General features: G+C 43.3%; 1 protein-coding gene across 1 annotated transcript in view; it reads left to right on the top strand.

Annotated features, from left to right (window-relative positions):
* Positions 1 to 7,068: 7,068 nt before the first annotated feature.
* Positions 7,069 to 21,654, top strand: part of LOC109320889 (myosin-8-like) — a 29,247-nt gene continuing 14,661 nt past the window's right edge. Inside the window, exons 1-8 of the mRNA XM_019551169.1 lie at positions 7,069 to 7,196; positions 9,279 to 9,507; positions 10,319 to 10,441; positions 12,768 to 12,877; positions 15,911 to 15,992; positions 17,081 to 17,217; positions 17,340 to 17,450; positions 19,319 to 19,390. Coding sequence (XP_019406714.1) covers positions 7,177 to 7,196; positions 9,279 to 9,507; positions 10,319 to 10,441; positions 12,768 to 12,877; positions 15,911 to 15,992; positions 17,081 to 17,217; positions 17,340 to 17,450; positions 19,319 to 19,390 — 884 coding nt within the window. The 5' untranslated portion in view covers positions 7,069 to 7,176. The remainder of the gene's footprint in view (positions 7,197 to 9,278; positions 9,508 to 10,318; positions 10,442 to 12,767; positions 12,878 to 15,910; positions 15,993 to 17,080; positions 17,218 to 17,339; positions 17,451 to 19,318; positions 19,391 to 21,654) is intronic.

The raw sequence follows: 21,654 nt of genomic DNA, 5'->3' as shown, positions 1-21,654 counted from the left end.
GGGAGCAGGGGGTGCACCCGCTTTGGGCACTTGCGCATCACCCCTGCCCTTTCCGCAGCGCTTTCCCTCAGGACAGCGGTTGTCGGCTTCACTAGACCCGAGGCGGCGTGTCTCAATCTAGCTGCGCGCCATTTGAGCTCCTCTCACGCGTCCCCGGCGGCCGCTGCCGCGTGTGCGGGAGGCGCGCTTCCCGCCCGCCGAGCCCTGCACCTGCGCCGTGCTCCTGGGAGCCGGGCTTCATTTTGAAGACGAGCACTAGTCTGACTTCGTATTTTTGATAAATACCTGCTTAAAATCTGGGTAGGACAACGGTACTGCCTGTGGCTGTTGTGCGCGCTTTGCTCACACTAGGGGTCACAACCTGTTGTATTAAGCTGACTGAGGCATGCCTATAGATCACCGAGTTCAAAAATCCTTAAGAAATGATCGTGGCATGTAGATGATGCATTGCTGAGGTGTCTGCCATGTTTATCTGTCTTTTGCCTCCATCTTTTTGGCTGGACTGTTCTGTCCATGGCCATCTGTTACTCTGTGGGACCCTCACACTCTCTGGCAAGCCTGTGTGTGATTATCAATCTTGGGTCTCTCCATCTTTATGCTGCCTGACTCTTCCTGATCTCTGCAAATCTTCCCTCTTGAAAAGACTAGCGGTGAGCAGTCACTCTTTGTACATGAGTAAATCCTACCCCCACATCCCCAAGGCATGGTGTTAACATAGTGGGGAGACCGTTTGTGACAAAGGGACCTACTTGGACCTCCATTTGTGGTGATACATTGGAGAATTAAATGCATTTCATGCACTGAGCAAGCGTGCTCTTCAGGCGCTGAGACAGGCGCCTGTGGTCTCTTATGAGGCTTGGAAATGGGCACGTGGCATCTGACGGGAAAAGGCAATTTGACAAACACTCAAAACAGCGTCTTCCCTTCGGGGTCTTTCTTAAGAGGTTAGAAGTCCTTGAATCAACTTGAATGTTAATATTGCCCAGGCAATATCTGCCAAGAAGCTGGTTATGCAGCGCTTGAAAGGCCTTTCTTGGAAGATAAATCTGTCCTCTGGAAGCACACTTATCACTCTGTCTTTCACAAGAAATACAATTTGCTCTCAGGGCAGAGAGATGCAGCATTCAGAAACCTCAGCGGCCAGCAATTTAGTGCTCAAGCGTTTGTGAAGGAGGCACAGCAGTTACTATGAACAGGAAAAAATGATTCGGGAGGAAAGATTCAGCACCATGTAGAGGGAAGAATTGTTTTGGGAGAGTTTAAACCAGGGGAGCTGAAGAGGGAGTGATAGGATTTGCTAAAGGAAAGAAAGCAATTAGACTGAGCACCGCAGGGAAGAAAACATTATTAGACTGTGGGATTTTTTTCTTGGAAAAGTAGCAAAAGCCCCTTCTCTGACTTCATTTCAAAACGTATTGTATTGGACGGCTGGACAGGCTCTTTGGAGTGGTGCTAGGATTTTCCGTTAGGTTACCATTTCATGTCTGACTGGTGAATAGTGTTACAGTCTGATAACTGTTTGGTGGCATAGGTTACATTAATCACTAGTCTTGGATAAGCCAAGGTACCAAAATCCACCATGGGTAGCTTCAACAGAGAGACCAAGGACTGACTGGGGCTGGAGCCTCAACCTCCTATCCTTAAGTAGGTCTGTTTTCATGAGGCCTGAAACACCGTCAGTAGTGTGGTGATTACCAGGTTCAATAAAGACAATTATTAGGCATGACTGAGAAGAACTGAACAAGAACTTTTATTGTGGAGCAGTAGGCAAACCTCCACAGATCCTTTTTCTCTCTTCTCTCTTTAATTAGCCACTCTCTAACTGAAGGACCATTTCCCAGTTCCCAATTTCCTAAGTCTCCTGTGTTAGGGAACATCTCCAAATTATAATTTCTATGACTACAGGGAGGTCTTCCTGATTATAAGGCTGGCTCAGATGTGCCAGGTGCTGTAGAAACATACAGTGAATGGGAGCTCCTTGCTTCAACCAACTTACAGTCTAGAAGCCAAGATGTGATGGTCAGAGAAGTGGGATATGGTGATATGAGATGAGATAACAAAAGATCTCAGCTGAAGCCAACTTTGACCTCCACTTCTGGTGATACGTTGGAGAACTAAATGCATTCCACACATAGGTCAACCATTGTCTTTGGGCGCGGAGAGAGGTGATGAGACAGATGCCTGTTTCACTTTTATATCGGATTTTTTCAAATCAAATATAATCAGGAATTCGAAGACTTACCTGGTCAGTGACAGAGACAACCTCATCTGCCTGTCTCCTATGTTGCCAGACAGTAGCATGTTGTGGCTTACTGAATACGACAGACGCAGTGAGCTTTGAAGAGAGCATTTTATATTTAGACTTTTTTTTTGTTTAACAAAATGGGGAGCAGGGACCACATTCCAGGCCCTCTTCCCTCCTCACTGAGCTCTAGCATCATTCTCCTTTTAGATCGCATGAGGCTTTCGCTCTTCATCCAGCTTCAACAAGATGGGTGGGGAGGGCTCCACCCAGCCTAGGGCAAGCAGTAGGGTCAGGCATTTGGGGACATGCTAGATCCCTGATTTCCTAATTCCCCGGCAAATTATTTTGCCGTATGCTGCTGGGAGAAGAGAGAGGCTGCTGCTTTTTCCTCCTCCACATGCACTCAACATCAAATGGTTGCTAGTCATGCCCTGTCCTTGCCAAAAGGGATCAGGGACTTGGGAAGAGTTCAGTTGCTTCCCAGCACCATTTTGGACCACAACAGGCTTGGGTAGGGGTTAAACACCTTATGTAGCTGATCACATCATTACTTTGCATCTGCAGTAGCCCGTGTCCAGACCTCTAGAAACAAAATGGAGGCCCCTGAGCGGTTTTGTGGCAGGATTTGATTAGGACTGCTCTCTGTGATTTAACCACCTACATTCTGCCCAAACCCTGTGTAAATACCTATAGGGCTGACGAAGATCAGGCCCTAGTCCTTAAGTTTGGTTGTTTGTAGGATCATAGGAAAGTGGGGGTGAAAAAAGATGTCATCTAGCCCAGTCCCCTGCTTAAGGCAGGATCATCCCTGACTCAACCATCCTAGTCAAGTGTCTGCGTAACCTGCCCTTCAAACTGCCCAGGGACGGAGATTCCACAACTCCTCTAGGCAGCTGCTTCCAATGCTTGCCCACCCTCGGAGCCAGACAGTTCTTGCATTAAAACTACTGACAAGTTAGTTTTCACCTTGCATTTGCTATTTCCAGTTAAGAATGCACTTTTTTTCCTTGTGAAGATGTAGTCTCCAACACAAAGCAGGTGCATTTAAAAAAAAGACACACTGCTGTCAAGCAGACCTTTGTTTTGTTTTTTCCCAAAGCCCTGCAATTATTACTCAGTTCAAATTAGATTAACTTCAGCAACACAAAAAGTATCATCTCTGGTGACTTCAGTCTCACCTTGGGCTCAAACAGATGCTGTTTAATGATTCTTGATCAGAACGAAGAAATGATTCAAGCCACAGCTATTAGACGGATTTTAAGATTAATTGCACCTTAGTTTGACATTTAAAGATAAAACATTTTGATCTGTAGTTTTCATTTGATCTTAATGACTTTCCACTCTGAGCATTTTAAAAATGTTATTTCTGCAGAATTTAAACTGGTAATCACTTTGTGATTAGACATGATGCCCCTCTCCTGTGACTCTTTAATCTACAACCTCTGTATCTGTCTTTAATGTTGACAAGGGGTGAAGGATTGCGGAAGGTGCTTACCTTGTACAAAACTATGACAGACCTGTTCCTAATAGTTTTGGAGTAGATTTGGTTCCCTTTTAGAATAACCCTGGCAAAACAGTGTTGGAAAACTCAGAAGTTGAAAACAAAAGTGACAGATATTAATTTTACACTGTTCTTAATGCAGAAAAACAATTGAAAAATGAAGAGTTTGCATTCAACAAGGAAACGGTGCAACATCTGGAAGCTGCTATTGAAGCTATTAAGAAACTGGTAACGTAGCATCTAGAAGTTTTAAGTATTTAGTGCAACTGGTATATGGGAAAGATTTGCAGTTTGTCATGAGGTGAAACGACTGCCTTCTATGCTATGGGTCACAGTCTCGCCTTAAAAAACGAGGGACAGCTCCTTTCTGAAATCAGGGCCGACTGAAATCAAACTGGAGTAGCATGAACCAAACAGCTGGTCAAGGACTAGGTGTTCAGTGAGCTGAATTGCGGTTTCAGCCCCGGCAAATACAGGAGTGTGTTACCCTAGGAACCATCTTATATTTAGTGCAAAAGTATGCTTTTCCACTGAAATCAAGAAAGGAAGGATGGCCATGTGGTCTGTGCATTAGATGGATTCAAAATCAAGGCTGTGTTCCTGTCTCTACCATAGACTTGATTTTGAGCAAAGGATTTTGGCTCCAGTTTTCAGAGGTCTGCTCATACAGAGCTGTCTGCAGGATATGGGCCTTCTCCTTCTCTTAATCCCATCTGTATGAAGGACAAAAATATTTTCCCTCTCAGGATTGTGAGGATACATCCATTCATGGTTGTGAGTTTCCCAGATACGATGGCAGCAGGGCCCATAGGGAAACCAGGATTAAAAGTAGAGCCAATAAATCATTTTGACATGGGTATTTTGACCTGTGACCCCAGTTCACTCTTTTTTGGAGTAATTCTTAGTGGTCTTCACTAAAGACAAAGGAGGACTCCAGTGTGCGTGGTAAAGGGCCCTCTGTGATATCTCTTCTCTGGGAAACGGCTGGTCTTGGACAATCGATGTCTATCATAGCACTGCGGTTGGCATTAAAGTCAGAGTGGCTTCAAAGGCATTTTCTAAAACTCTTTTTTTGTCCTTCAGGGCTACTCTAACTTGCCTGTTTCAGCTCATTCCTTCGCTAATCCATCATCAGTGAATTATTTTATGTCATTGGCTGCAATCAGTTAAACAGGCTATAATGTTCCTAAATTTTCCATTTTACAACTGATTAAGAATGTAATTCATAGCTGATTGAAAACCTCTTATTCCCATCTCATTTCTTTTACATTGCTACCAATTAATTTTTCTCGGGTAGGTGTTATGACAAGCCACTGTAGGCCTATAGAATTGACAACTTGGAAAGTGAACTTGATGCATCATTTCTCTCCGTCTTGCCTGGGTGGTGATGGTAGTGAATAGCAACACAAGAAAGGTATAAAACGCCAGGGCAGGCATTAGATATGGGCTATACAGGCAGCTGCCCAATTCACCATTTATTTTGGAATGAATCTTTTTTCCTCACCATCTAAGAGCTGAAAACTGCATCAAACTGTGTGCTGGGTGACGCAAACGGGACCCTGTCAGTGGTTAGGGGAGCTTCTTGAAAAGTGACTCTCCACCCCAAGAGCCAAGAGAGGAAAATTCAGTTTGAGTTCAGGCCAGCTGGCAACCTTTCACCCCAGAACAGCTTTTGAGGGGGGTAGGTCTCTATTACTTAGACCATCTCCCATCCAACAACAGAAGGTAAGAAGCCAAAATCTAGTCCGCCAGTGTGGCTGGGGCTTGGCTGCCATCCTAGCATGGCTTTTGGGGTGATGTGGGGGGTATTTTGTTTTGAAAAGCAGGAGTAGCCATGGCTGTGGTTAGGGTGGCAATGCAGGGTTGTCATAAAGTCCTTGTGTACTTTTAAACTTGAATAACTTAGGTTGAGGTATGATGGAAACGATCTGTAAACAGCATTTAAAAGCAAATTTATTAAAGTTTTAGGACAACTAGTGTACACAATGCTAGACTTCATAAGTAATAACGAATTTATTCTTATTTCAGATCTTTTGACAAACAAAAAATGGCTACTGTAGATGACGAGGTAAACTGTGTCCTATGGCTAGCAGAATTGAAATCCGTATCAGCTGTGAGAAGGAAATGGTGGTTATGTTGAAGTCTAGCATTGTGTACTTGAGTTGTCCTAACACTTTAATACATTTGCTTTTAAATGCCGTTTACAGATTGTTTCTGCCATACCTACAACCTAAGTTATTAAAGTTTAAAAGTTGACAAGGATTTTATGAAGACCCTTTATATAGCAGTAGCTGTATAAAAAGGAGGAGACAATGTTTTTCAGATGTTTATTATTAAGTAGTTTTGCTCTAACCTGTTCTTATCCCTTGACTGAGTATTTGCTTATTGTCAGGAGGAAATAAGAAGATGCACCCATGAACTTCTAGAAGAGGAGACCATAAAAAACAGTAATCTCCGTTTCAGAATCCAGAACCTCCCAGACCTAATTACTGAGGAGATGACAGGTAATGCCAGCTCCATCAGCCCCCAGCATATATGGGAGCTGAGCTTTGTTTTCATGGGGGGAGAAAAGTCATCACATAAAGGAAGCAAAAACAAAAAGTATAGGACTAAAAATCTCTAATATAAAATAAACATTATTAAGAACAGTAAATGGTCTCCCAGAACCTGTTGATGAATGGGGACACGTTTGGCAATTTCTGAGACATAACTGGGGACAACAAACATACGGTAGGGTCACAACAGGAGGCCTGGGCCCCTGGGCTCTAGTTCCAACTGTGCTTCGCACTTCCTGTGAAACGTGAGGGTATGTACTTTCCCTCGGTTTCTTCATCTGTGAAATGGGGATAACAGTGCTTCTCAGCCTGTGAAACTCAACACTTTCCAGATCTCAAGATGTACAGATTCATCCCTGCTTCTTTCTCCATGCCCCACACAAACACACACCTCCCATCTGTTTCCTCCTTTTCCAGTGCCCCTTGTTTTTGTGGTTTTCTGTATCTTTAGCAAGGAATTCCTTTCCCAAGTGGGTTTCTTGATATAAAATGTGGAAAAGGTACAGTACAGTAGAAATGCAGCAGGCTTCTCTAAGTCTGTAAAAGCAAATAACTTGGACAAAATATGGAGACAATAAGTTGCTGAAATAAGGTTTTGGTTTTTAAATGTACCCCTGGAGTAAGAGAACCGCTGGTCACTATGAGGTGACATTTGTACGGTGATACATTAACATTGTAGACACCAATCCATTTACAGACTGTTGTTGCACATTCTTTTTTTGTTGAGAGCAGCACATTTAAAAAAAAAAATCTTTCTAGCTCTCGTTTTGGCTGCCCGTGAATCCAATGCTGCTAAGATAAATCAACTGCAGACTGCACTGAAGGACGTCACACACGAAACTGAATTGCTGGATCAGAAGCAAACCCTTTATGAAATGGAGAATGCCACCTTGTGGTATGTAATTTGTATTTGCATAAGTAAAATCATATTGGGAAAAGACTAGGAAGAAATAAAACAGAATTGGAGCCAGGGGGCTTCATCACTCCTATAGGCAGTAGGACGTGCTCTTCAGCAGCTTTTTGCTGCCGCATGAGCTCTGCTTTTGAAAAAATCTTGGTTTTTTTGAGTAGTAGTCGCTGTCTATAGCTTCCTGCCCCCTGCTGTTAAGATACACTGGCTTAATAGAAAACTGACTGCAATACTAGGGAGGAGGAGGGAGAGTCTTCCAACTGCAACAAAGAATATCAGAAGAAAGGCAAAATCAGTGATAATTTTAACTTTGCAAACCCATATCCCACTCTCCAGTGGGAAAAAAGAAAACATACTAAAGAAAGCCTTGAGCTAGGAATTCTCTGCCAGCATCCCTGATGGAAAGCCCCATCTGCCCTATGGAGCGCCCTATTCTCCATTGCTTCTTGGGCACATGGGGCTGGGCTGGGATTTGCCTTGTTTCTGCCAGATTATGTGTTTCTATCCCCTTCTGCCAGGGCACTAGAAAAAAAAAGTCACAGCTTATTTCCATATCAGGAAAACTGATTTTTTTTTTTAAATTCTTTCTATGCTTGAAAATAGCTCAGCCACCTGTTAATGGAACTAGAAAAAAAGAACATATTCATTAGAGGAACAAAAGAAAAGAACCATGCCTGAAGAAGTAAAACGTGGAGAGAATGCTAGGCAGCGGGAAGGGATGCATTTAAATAGCAAGTGTCAGTTGTCTCGATTAGTGAGATGCTCAGACTCATGTGAGGCCCCAGGCCAGATCTGGACCCCAGGGCTCAAGGCAACAGCAGCAGTGGCAGTGGTGGTAGTGGCTGCCTCAGTGGTAGTGGTGGAAGCAGCCATGGCGGAGGTGCACAAGTCACAGAGGGCAAGTGAGGGCTGTGTTGTACAGACCTTCCTTGCCCACCTAACAACAAAGATCATGTCAACCAGGGCCTCGGATTCGTTGGCAGGCCGTGCCCCATTCTGCCCATCTCTGCCCACAGTCCCGATTTACAGTAGCCCACCATTAGCCCAGCAGTCTGGATGGAGCAACTCTAGGGGCTAGATCTCTGGCCATATGCTTGACCCTTGTGATCTCGCTTACAGACATTGCTACATGCACTATTTATCTCATGTATGATGCCATCCTTGTCTGCGTCACTAATGTGCGCTTTATTCAGCCTGAAGTGAAAATAAAGGTGTGGGTCCATTACAATACTGGAGAATTTTTCCTTTTACTTCAATGGGCCTTGGGTCAGAATTTTTATCTGATTAGGAGGCATGCAGGAGAATTCATCTCTGTCAGTTGCATCCCCTTTGATTCCTGCTTCACTCAAAGCTTCAAACCAACTGCCTGGCAGTTACAGCAACATTTCTATTCAGGCAGCAGTGAGGGAGTCAACTGATTTAATGCCTCATCATAACCTGCCTGATTCCTTCTAAACTGTTTATTCCACGGGTGTTAACAACCCTCTCTTTTTTTAACGGTCTTGATTTTCTACTAATCAAGCTAACCCTTCTGCAATTCTGCAGTATATTAGCTGCTCCTTGTAACGTGGCTCCCATTTCACAGCCCTGCAGACTGTATTCTACCTTTATCAGAATATGTCAGCTCAGGTGTGGAACCATTAACTCTGGTGAACATTAGCTCAGATATGGAAATAACTGTTAGTGAAGGATTGGATGCACTGTCAAGATGCTGAAGAACGCTATATATTTGGTTTATGAATCTGAAAGAGATGTACATTTGACTCCAATGACAACAGGAATAAAGAAACAACATCTTTTGATGATTTTTGCCTAGTCTGGTGTGGCTTTTTTAACATATAGTATATGATACAGAAAATTAATGCACATGCCAATCAAGTTATATGTGTTTTTGCTTTTGATTTAAACTGAATTATATATCCCTAGGCCCCTAGCGTATTAGTAAAGCTTTGAGTTACCTGGAGAAAATAAAATGTTGTGTTGTATGTGATAATACACCACACCAGGTGCACCCCCCTTCTCAAAATCCCAGATCTGCCCATGGTCTCTGTGGTTTATTTTCTCCAGTGAGGAACAAGAGAAATTGTGGGTCCAACATGAAGTAGCTGTAGACTCCATGAACCAACAAATGGCCAAGAGAGTTAACACAAAGATTCTCTTAAGCGAGGTTTGCAAGAAAACAAAAAATGCAGAACAAGATATAATTAAGAAAAAGAAAGATGTGCAAGAACTGAAGGAAGCTGTAGCTAGAGAGAGGACATTTCTACAGGAAGAAAAAGACGCATGGGACAAAAAGGTAAAGATCCTGAGCTGTATTTCATTCTCATAAAAGTATAAATGTGAATATGGTTCCAAAAATTAAGTGGTTTTAGGAATGATGATGGGATATTTATGCGGAATAGTTCATTGAGCTGGCTTTCATGCAGCCAATTTGTGCTTTCTGACTACCATACAATGTCCTAGCAGAGCTCTATATTAGGAGGATGGGCGTGCTTGTGTGGGTATTGTGGTTGTGTATTGTGTGGGGTTTTTGTATGCATGTATTGCTTATTCTTCTAACTTATCCAGTGAAATCTGATTCTTGTTTAATTGCTTTCAGTTATGAATAGAGGAAAAAAAAGAAAAGTACCTTTATTTTACTGCCATTATATTTTGCTGCACTTGTTCTTTGTACTTGAGTATACTTAATTTCCTTTAAGAGACATTTTTAGGGCATTTTTCAGAAAGAAATTTATTTTCTTGCAATCTGGCAAAAGTACTTTTCTGTAGAACAAATTATAGGCCTAGTGCTATAAAGGCCTAACCATGTGTCTGATTTAATGCACAGTGAGTAATCCTGCTGAAAGTTGTAACATTGAGTATGTGTATAAGTCTTTGCAATATCAGGATTTAATATTGTATTTTCATGAATTAAAAATAATACCTTCCTATAGGATTTGAACAGCTGGTATGTAGTTATTACCTCTATGAAAATGTCTTTTCTTTTAGCTCAGCTTTTTGCTTGAAAGACTTCAGACTGCACAGTTTATAAGGCTTAAGACTTTTTCTTAAGCTCAGCAATTTGCATTAGGTTGTTTATGATGAACTAATGATGTTTTTACATGTAGAAGGCAGAGATGAAAACAAAACTGGATGCACAGAAGGCAAAATCGTTAGAGAAAAAAAGAGAATACGAACATTTGATTCCAAAAATGTTGGATATTCAGCAACAGATAACCCACCAGACAGCAGTAAGGAGAAAATTGCTGGTTTCTTGCAAGATTTTTTTTTATTTCAACCTGTGTTTTTCCTAAAAGGAAAAAAAAATGATTTGTCCAGTTATGAAATGAAGAGCCCTGAGGTAGGGGAAAGAGGCATAAGTGAGGAGTTGTAAGGAAAGGGATGGAGGGGTTGTCTTTGGGGACAGGGTAAAAACTAAAGGTTTTCTAATTGGCTGATGCTGTTGACTCAAGTACTCCAGAATACGAGTGACATTATTACAAAATAGGGTGCCGCCGTGAAGGAAGTCTACCCTCCTGGCTGTCATACAGTCTCATTTGGTGAGGTTATGTCAGCCAGTTTTCCTGATAGACAAGCTCAGAGGATGAACACAATAGATTAATAAGCAACAACTCATGACCCTGTTCTGCCTATATACCAGGTTACTGCCCATATGGCACCACTGGTCGTTTTTGAGCCTTAAGACACGACTGATATTTAATAGATACAAATGCCAGAGAGCAAGAGGGATAATTAAGGCAGGGATGTCAAAGATGCAGCCATGGGCCAGATCCAGATCCGTGGATCTCCCATGTGCCAGATCTGGCACCCTCTCTGGCTACTCAGGGACTGCCGCCAGTGATGCCTGCTCCAGCTGATCTGGGACCCACACTGCACACAGTCTCTGCCCCAGACTGGCTGGAGCAGGTGCCACGTGTGGCTCATACAGAGCAGTCCCAGACCAGCTGGAGTGAGCACCATGAGTGCTAGGTCTGGCATGTTGAAAGGGGGCGGGGGTCTGTTGGCCTGATCCAGCCCTGTGCCATTCACCTGGCCTGTAGACCTGTCCTGTGCCATTCATCTGGTCTGAAGGGGCAGGTGGATTGACACTCCTGGTTTTAGGTCATATATTGCTTCTGGAGTCCATGAGGGATTGCCACAGTAAAGCACAATTCACCTGTTCTCTACCCCAAAGTAGATATACTGTATTTACTTGTATACCACATGCACCTTTTCCCCACAAATCTGCCCTCCAGTTGGGAAGTGTGTCATAACACAGCGAAAGAGATCCTAACAGCAGGTTGCATTCAGATATGGACTAGTTAACCAAGGGAAGTGATAGAAGCCCTATTGTTTGGGATGTTCAAAAAGCTGGACAAAGTAACACATCTGTCATCATGCAGGAATAGAAACAATTTAGGGAGAGGTCAGAGCAAAAAGGACTAAAAGGGCAATCAAGCTAACTCTTCCATCCATCCACTTAATCCTGACTATGAGCACTACCTACCTAATGCCACATTCCTCTGTTTTTCATAGGATTAACTTCTCTGAAAACAAGTGTCTTCATCTGTCTTTAACTTATCTCTTCACTACAAAGTTAACACAGGTTTAATTGCTCTTGTGTTAATCTACCTCAAGTGTGAACAACCAAGTTTTGAGCTGCTCAGCATGACTGTGTTAGCAGCTGATGGTAACCTGGAAGATAACTATTCCTCTTGACAGGCCTGCTGGCCTGAGTCCAGCATACAACTGTTTTTGAGATAAGGGAGTCTTTTGTTTGAATGGATATAGAATAAGGGAGGATCTCGATTTTATATGCGAGTCAACGCTTGTGGTTTTGCATGTGACATTCCAGTGTGACTTAAGGTATTACACGAAAAACATATGCAAAAGTGACATGGGCGAGGGATGGAAATTATACATAAGCCAGCATAAGTGATCAGAAACCACTTCAAAACTGTAACACTACAGAAGTCTGGTTTCCATAAACCACTAAGAGATGCAGACAGAAGTGCAGCTCCCCAGTCTAACTCATGGTGCTTCACAGAAAGCATTATGAGTTAGACTGACCCTCCCAACCCAACAGATGTTAGCTGTTGTGTCAGGAGGATGGGGCATTGAGCTCCGATTTGGAGCCCATCCAGGGAGAAAGGCTGTGTCTCTGCATCTTCTTCCCCTAGCCCTGCTCCCCCTGTCCTGCCTCAGCATGGGAGGGGGAGTAGGCAGGAAAGGGAGGTCTGCTCTGGGGTTTCCCCAGCTTGCATGGGAGGAGGAAGGCAGATGGATTGAAGTCTCCCTTCCTCCCCTTCCAGTACAGCTAGGAAAAGCCCAGACCAGACCTCCCTCCCTATCTTCTCCCGCTTCTATCCTGAGACAGCACCAGGGGCCAGGCTGTGCTGCAGCAGCCCAGCCACCGGAGCAGACGCAAGTTAACGAAGGCGTTCTACTTCGACTTATTGACTGGCTGTATTTAGCCATGATGTTTAGGAAAGGAAAGACCAGCAACAAAAGGAGTCGTTTGGCTTATTGTTTATAATAATATCCCATACTGACACTAAATGTTTGTGTATTTAATAGGCTATTCGGAAGGAGAACTCTGAGATAGCACAGCTGAAGGAAAAAAGCGAGCAATTAACACGGTTATTAGAACGTAAAAGGCTGCGAGCCCTGGAACTCTCCAAAAGGAAGTGAGTATTGTTTGATGCTTTGATTCTTTGCTAAACTTAAATGAGCATTTAACATTTGCATGACTGTTAAGGAACATTAATAACAGTATTTGTTTGAAACCCTTCAGATCCTATATATACAGGTATTTATTTTAATCACAAATCTAGCAACCGCAAATCAGTGTCTGTACTCATAAACATTTGTCTTGGCTTCTAATTGAGACAGTGGCTGCACAATCCATTGCTGTCCCTTGTCTCTTATGGGTTTACAGGATAGAGAGAAGTCCCACACGATGTATTGGTTCAAATCAGAACACTGGTGGGGTGAGGTTGAGCCCTGTTTGTTTTCACAATGATCACGATTTTTATTCCTTTAATGTGTTTATTAAAACTCCTTACTATGCATATAACACTGCTTAGCTTTAAGAAATACCACAAACATTAAAAACAGAATAACTACATATATTAGAAACAATGCTTCAAATGCACTTCCTTCCCAAACAGTGCTATAAGAATTAGTATTACAAAAGCAGCTACAATCACAACTAAAGGTTAAATTAGAATCACTACTATTATTTCTCATGGTATACTTACAATCCTAGAATTCCGAGAAACCAAATCCCCAGGTATCCTTTCATTCTTTAGTTATGGTTTTTAGGGTTGGTCTCAGCAGTGATAGGAACAAGTCCCCTTCCTTCAGTCCCTCTCGGGCGCTCCGCAGCTTCAGCATGAACAGGAGTTCTTGTTCACAGACAGGGTGGTTCAGTTGATCAGTCGGATCCGGCCTACACTTGCGATTCTTCCTTCGGTGTTCTGCAAGTAAGGTTACCTCCAAATTGGGACTGTAGGTTACAGGTTATATACTGGGTGAGTTGCCGTCATGGGCCCCTCCTACCCAAGCCTATCACTACTCCCAAATTGGGTTTGGATCTTACTCAACAGATTTTTACTGGGTGGTCGGTTTGTCTTCTGCAATGGAATTTATCCGCCAACTATTCAGTTTATCTTAAATTCTTGAGGCTTTCCACAACGCTGCAGTGACTTATCTTTCCCAACCCCCTTTCAAAGGCTTCTAAGATTTGATCTCTCAGAATGTTACTTAAGGGTCGTTTTTCTTGCTCTTACGTTAACTTGTCAAAGGCCTCTAAAGATAAGATTGAGAACCTAAGACTTTTAAACAAAGTTGTTGCAGGCCAGGCAAAGAAAGCAATGGCCTAGATAAGAAGATAAACCTTGCCTGTTGTCTAAGTTGGCTAATGGGCAGTTATTACAAGAATTCAAACTATTACATTCAATATGACATCCCTGGGAATCAACACCTTCTTTTCCTGCTTCCCCGCCTCCTCCCCCAAACTGCTGCAGATCATCTAGCTGGTGGCATGGGTTTTTTTTAATAAAGATAAAGACTGAAATCAAAGTAGCAAGATCTTGGGACCCAAACCACTGCTAACCTAAGGCAATGGGAGTCTTTCCATTTCCATCAGGAATACACACACAAAAAAGCAGATGATATATGAGTAAATTTGAAGGACTTGTTATGGAATAAGTATTCACAGGCAGTGTATGTAGAACCAAAATTGTCACTTGCTGCTTCAGCGATGTGGGCAGGGGAGGTCAGACATCACACCCGGTACGCTGTCCCCATCCTGTCCAGCTGAAGTCCCTGCATACCCTGTAATGCAGAGTCTGTTTCCCTGTGTGTTCCTGGGGGTACAAGAGACCTTAGGGAAAGCCAAGTCATGTATCACCCTAAATGGCTTCTTCATTGGGCTTGTAAATCACTTTTCCTGGAGATTGACATTGATGCATAGATATCACTTTAATTTTTCCATGTTTTTGACTATTTGTTCACACCAAGAAGTGTTTCCCAGCTGGTGGCAATATAAAGCACAGGGATTTTCTTAGTTAAGCAGATTTCCAGTTCAAATCCTGCCATGCTTCCACCAGTGGCCAATACCCAATGTTTCAAAAACAACCCCCCCAAAAAAAACCATCCAAGAGGAAACTGCTAATCTCTGGAGCCCTACATAAATGAGCTTGTTGCTGTGAACCCTGAGATTTGACTGCCATTTTCCCTACTTGAAATAATGCCGTGTTGTCATTGGGTAATAAAACTATCCAACTTTGTTCTTGAAGAAAAACCCAGCTGTAGCCCAGTACCAAACAGTGTTGCTGATCCCATTCACATTTACACACGATTAACGTTACTGTGATGTGCATCAATGACGTTGGGACGGTTCTTGACTACAAAGAGAAGCATGTGTGCTATTTCCAGGCTCGGACCCTTGATTACCTCCTACATCAAATCCTACAGAGTGGTTGCATGAGACAAAAGCATTGCCTTTCTTTTGTTGCCTTGTTATGTTTGTGTAGCATCCTGAAATATGAGGAGCTTTTTCTTCTACTTAGATTTTTCTCACCAGTATAGCTAGCTCCTCTTTGTTATATAATTGGCGAGTTAATTAAACTCAGTGCATCCCTTCCTTTTCTATTTTTTGGGCACAGATCCAATGGGCTTCTTGTGTTTCCAGATCCCTGAAGGGCACTAGGTATTTTTTCCTTTCCTATTTCCTACATATCAGGTGTCTTCCTTCAAGCATCTTTCCTTAGCTAGGAGCAGGCTCCTTGCTCAACCCATGAACTACTCAGAATAGATAAATGAAGTGAGTATCTTTCATGCTTCCAGGACTCTCTGTAAGGCCACCAGGAGCAAGACTAATGCATTTGTGCTCATCAGCTTCCAATCCATGCCCTCCATGAACCGGGTATTGCCATCACTGAGAGGCTACAACAGCAATCCAACCCTACGACACTGTCAATGCTGTCTGCCCTTATCTCCTTAACAGGTTTTATTTTTATCAGGCATATACATAGAAACACCAAATGATGAGTAAAAATATCTGTTTTTAATAAAGGTTAAGACATAAGCAAATTATCATATCTTGTGTTGACGCTTAAGAACATGAGTATAGGAACATAAAATATTAGCTGTAATAAAATCATACTTTGTTTAATTGCACTCCTGAATATGTCTATGTTGGTTTTGTTTGTTAGAGAGGATCTGGATTCTGATCTGTTTGTCCTGCAATCAAAAATTACCCAAGAAAGAGAAAGTTTAAATAATGAAATAAAAATGGTAAGAACTAGACTCTTTTTTTTTTACTAACCACTTTAAACCTTTTAAAATATTTAATAATTGGGCAAGAGCCTGTGTAAATGACAGAAAGATTACACCAACATGGCCACCAACAAGAATCCCATCCAGTTGGCCTCCTTCCATGGTTTCATAGTCTGATGAATTGTGTGAATTAGTTTTGTGCATAGTTTTAGGGTGATGTAACTGTGATGATCCATAAAAATCTGAGGCAAGGATTTCTGGGTGGTATCTCTTACTGGACCAGCTGTATATTTGGGAGGGACCTTGAGATACAGTAGTATGCAAAATCTTGTCGAGATCCTTCCCAGTTAAATAGCTTCTCCAATAAAAGATATTGCCTGCAAAAATCCTTACCTCTTTTGTGCATAAGCAATTTTGGTTTCTAGCAAACCCAGTGGTCCTAATGGCTGTAAAAATAAATATGAACATGTGTTGACACTTATTGTATTATTGTAGGTTTTATTTTTGTACAATCATAGAATCACAGAAAATGAGGGTTGGAAGGGACCTCAGGAGGTCACATCTAGTCCAATCCCCTGCTCAAAGCAGGACCAGCCCCAACTAGATCATCACAGAAAGTTTGATTATTGAACAGAACTATTTCACAGTGTGCTTCATTACATTTTTAGGTGAGCTGGAAGTGAATGATTTAACATTGGACTTTATTATTATGGAGGAGAGGCAGCATGAATTACTGTGTGCTGAGTTTCAAGCTCATGTCACTAGGCTACTACCTAAACCCAGCCTCACTATATTTTAAAGCCAGCTTAAGTGCATGGAGGCAGCTCTGCAATCACCTCTGTGACTGCAGCATGGGCATATCTATCCTGGAGCAACTCAAAGTATCCAGTATGCATTGCTGTATCTTTCCCTAGGCTTGTTTGAAGGGAACTCTACAGCCATGGATGGGTGAAGCAATAGTGATATAAACCTCATCCACTTTAATGAACCGTAAAGTGCTTTCAGATTTGCCGCTGAAAGATCTGATGGCAGTTCAAAATGCTAGTCTGTAGAGGAGACAGAGTTGGAATGATTATTCAGTTAATATTTTTGGTGTTTATTCCTAGGCCGAGGAAAAATTACAAAAGACTGAATGCGTAAATACAAAACTTAAAGATGATAATGCATCTAGAAAGAACCACTATCAGTTATTAATGAAGGAAGAAGAACATTTGCGTGCAAAGATGGATGGGGTAGCAAAAGAGTAGGTTTAAACTGCCAGCTCTTTGGTACAGAAAACCATCTCCTGGTTTTTCAGGAGGTGGTGGTTTCTAACTGAAAAATAACATTACTGTGAAGGTCTCATTCATTTCTTTCTCTTGGTAGACTTGAAAACTTAACATCTTTGCTGGATGAGAAGTTTGAGGCTGTGGCCAAGCACCTGATTGATGAGAAAAGTTTGGAGGAAGAAATTGAGAGACTTGAAGATATCTTTGAGTACGTCACTTCTCAGCCCTGGCTGTGGGAAATGACCTCACTGCTGCTTAGATATTTGAATTTGAGAGTCTGAAATGTAAGGTTGATAGATACTTTATATGGAGAAGTGAACACAGAAACCAGCCTGCAAACAGCAAGGTTTGCTTCCAGGCACACGAGAGAGATATGGCCTGTGGGCTATTATTACAGGCAAAGTGCACGCAAACAACAGTTCAGAGAAACATTATGGAAACAATACTGAATGTGTAACTCATGGCTCAAATCCCAGACTAAGCTATTGCCCCTTTTAGGTAGTGGAAGAGCTATAAATCTTTCCTAATGGGCCTAGGAGAGATCCCTGAGCTGTGTAGGTTTGGTATGGCCAGTTCTTTGATCTTTTGTGACTGGGGATGTGTTTGAGGGGAACCTAGCCCAGAGCACTGATCTCAGGCAAATGGAGTAGCCTTTTGGGGCTGCTGGTGCAAGTCAGAGCCCAGCCAAAAGGGTCCCATACAGATCATGGGGGTCATGCTCAAAGATGGCATCAATATACTATTTGCTACATTCAATGCAGACAGAAGTGCAGCTCCTCACTGTAACTGAGAACACTTTGCAGGAAATGACCTGAGTTATAACAATCCCCCAAACCAAACAGAAGTTCACTGTTGGTCCCTGCAGGGAGGAGGATCTAGCTGCTGGCTGCAGGCTGGAGCCAGTTTCCCCTCCCTCCCTGTCCTTATCAGAAGGGGAGGGAAGGGAGCAGAGAAAGGAGCAGAGGGAGCTCATTGTAGGGGTTTGCCAGCTGGTGCAGGGATGGATGAATTGGAGCCCTCTCACCTTGAGGGGCTCCAGTACACCCACCCTCCAGCGGAGACTGAAAAAACCCCAGACTGATCTCCCTCCACTCCCAGGGCAGAAGCGTAGATGCAAGTTACAGGAAATCCATCAGAAGGAAAAAATCCTTTTTAATTCATTCTGCCTTCCCAGCAGAAGGTGCATGTCTTATTTAGGGTGAATGAATAAATAGTGATACATACTTAAACAGTTTGCAAATGGATTTGGATGTCACTTTGGCTTCTAAGGCCAAATGTAGATGAAATGAGGGACATGTATGTATCACAGTTTAAAGCAGGTTAAATGCTTTTGCACTGCTTTAATGGTGTTGGTGTTTGCACGTGTTGGTGGTGTATTGCACCATAATTCTGGCTGCTGTAGCAAATTCGGCAGTGTAATGCACCTTCAGTGACTTGGAGGCACAGCAACTTAAAACTCTTCTGCAGAGTCTTAGTTTGCTGCCCTACAGCTGCGGAGCGAAGCACCAGGCTCCGTGCAGCTCCGTGGCTCTGTGGGAAGCCCTGCAGGCAGCCTGGCACCTGCCTGGGAAGGCAGGCTCCGCCCAAGAAAAGAAAAAGCCCTCCTGGAGCTGCGCGGGGACCCGATGCTTCCCTCCACAGCTGCAGTGCCCCTTGGGACTGCCTGAGCCAGGTGCCTGTGGGCAGGTGCTGCCTGGGGGGGACACTGCTGCTATGGAGGGAAGCATCAGCACCCCTGCAGCCCAAGGACTGCTCCGCCCACCGGCAGCTTGTCCTCCCCTCCCCGCAGCCAGAGAGGCATGTAAGTTCATGAGTATGTGCATGACACAGGGGTTTACTTTGCCCTAAATTAAAGCAGTGTTTTTAAAAACCCACCACTTCCATTTAGGGCCCCTGTTTCGTCTACACACAATTCTTACCCTGTCATGTCTCCTCTAGTGCATGCATCTCCAGTGCGTGCTGCGACAGAGTGCATCAAGAACAGGCCCCATGCTAAAGACATCTGTGTCAGTCGTTGTACACAAGGTTAACATACAAGAGGCCTCTTATTTCTGAACCTTTTTCTTTTCCCCTCAGGAACATGCAAGAGAATTTTGGAAGAGAAATCGAGAATCTGGAGTACACCTTAAAGAGAGAGTGCGAGATGAGGTAAAATTTACAAACTGCCGTTTGCTTTAAGACACAGACCAAAAGATGAATGAGTTACCAAAACCTTCTTTACATCTTTGAGCAGCGGGTTGGACTAGAACAGGTGGATAATCTGTGGCATGGGTACCCCAAGTGGTATGGGCAACCTCCATGTGCAGCACACAGCAGACTTGGAAGGAGACAGGCAACAGTCTCAGAGAGGGCAGAGAGCAAAAAAGGAGAGCTGCAAATTGGGCAGGGAGGCAGCACAGGATGGGGAGCAGAAAGCAGAGCAGGAGATCAAGTGGGGGCACAGGGCAGAGAACAGCAATTAGAGCATCTGATCAGGCAGAGGAAGGGGATCAGAGTGGCACTTGGGGAGGGCGTGGGGCTAATTTGTGGAATGCCTGCCAACAAGGTAGACCCCAACTGGGTTAGATTCTCTGAGGTCCCTTCCAACTCTACTTTTCTGTGACTATCATTCAGTCAAATAAGACATAACAGGAAGTTCCTAACTGCTTGAAGATCAGTGTCACCTTTTTGCAAGATAAGGAGTGGTGAATTTGGGCAAGGCACTGAAATTGCAGCTGGGGTAGTTGTATTTTGTTTTCATAAATTTTGCTGCAAGTTCATTTGGATGAGGTATTCTTTTTCCCTCTTGCTTTAAGTCATCATAATACTTTTGGGCAATGACTACAGCTGAATTTTATCAAGTAGGTCTCTCTTTATCAATGATGTATTAAATGAAACTGATATTCAAACCAGAATGTTAATGAAGGACTTGGAACTTTTCAGATGAGAGACACTTATGGAAGTTTCTGTTGCTGTATCCTCATTTGGCTCCTTTTTATTTTATAGAATTATAGAAAAATTAGGGTTGGAAGGGACCTCAGGAGGTCATCTACCCCTCAGTCAAAGCAGGACCATCCCCAACTATATCATCCTAGCCAGAGCTTTGTCAAGTTGGGCCTTAAAAACCTCCAAGGATGGAGATCCCACCACCTCTCTAGGTAACACGTTCTAGTGCTTCACCTCCCTCCTAGTGAGAGAGTTTTCATAATATCCAACCTAAACATCTCTTGCTGCAACTTGAGCCCATTGCCCCTTGCCCTGTCATCTGAGAACAGTCCAGCTCCATCCTCTTTGCAGCTCCCCATTGATTACTACTGAACCATTGATCACTGCCCGTTGAGCCTGACAATCCAGGCAGTTTCCTATCCACCTTACAGTCCATTCATCCAACCCACACTTCCTTAGCTTGCTTGCAAAAATGCTATGGGAGACAGTATCAAAAGCCTTGCTAAAGGCAAGGTATGTTATGTCCACTGCTTTCCCTGCATCCACAGAGCAGTCATCTCATCACAGAAGCCAATCAGGTTGGTCAGGTATGACTTTCCCTTGGTGAATCCATGCTGACTGTTCCTGTTCACCTTCTTCTCCTCCAAGTACTTAGAAATGGATTCCTTGAGGACCTGCTCCATGATTTTCCAGGGACTGAGGTGTGTCTGCCTGGTCTGCAGTTCTCTGGATCCTCCTTTTTCCCTTTCTTAAGGATGGGCACTGTATTTGCCCTTTTCCAATTGTCCAGGACCTCCCCCGATTGTCATGAGTTTTCAAAGATAATGGCCAGCAGCTCTGCCATCACATCAGCCAACTCCCTTGTATTGCATCTGGCCCCATGGACTTGTTACACATTCAGCTTTTCTAAATAGTCCCTAAACCTGTTCTTTATGGTTGATACTGTGACACTGTGGTCAATGGGAGCTTTGCCATTAAATTAACCTGGAGCAGGAACAGGCTTTGAGGCTTTACGGCTCATTTTTCTGAAGCATTTGGCAACTGCAGTAGTCAGTGGGAACTTTGAATGCTCCAAACACCAGTCTGTGGACATGAAGGGCTCCATCTTTTGTGCCCAGCAGGACAGCCCTACAATTCAGGGAGCAAGAATGGCTTCCAAATATTTTTTTTTTCTGCATCTCCAGTTAGGTCCACTCTTCCCCTTTCAGCATTTAAATAGACCCTTCTCTTCAGTTTAACCATTTCAGCAAACATAGAAGCATAGCATAGCATAGAAGTAGGGTCGGAAGGGACCTTATAGATCTTCAAGTCCAACCCCCTGCCAGGGCAGGGAAAAAAAAAAAACTGGGCTCAAATGATCCCAGCTAGGTAGGCATCAAGCCTCTTCTTAAAGACCCCCAGGGTAGGATCCAGCACCACTTCCCTTGGAAGTTGGTTCCAGATCCTAGCCGCCCTGACTGTGAAGTAGTTCTTATGGATGTCTAATA

The sequence above is a fragment of the Crocodylus porosus genome, unplaced genomic scaffold, assembly GCF_001723895.1.
Source record: "Crocodylus porosus isolate Cpor-Errol unplaced genomic scaffold, CroPor_comp1, whole genome shotgun sequence".
Lineage (NCBI taxonomy): Eukaryota > Metazoa > Chordata > Crocodylia > Crocodylidae > Crocodylus > Crocodylus porosus.
This window is presented reverse-complemented; position numbering and strand designations above follow the sequence as displayed.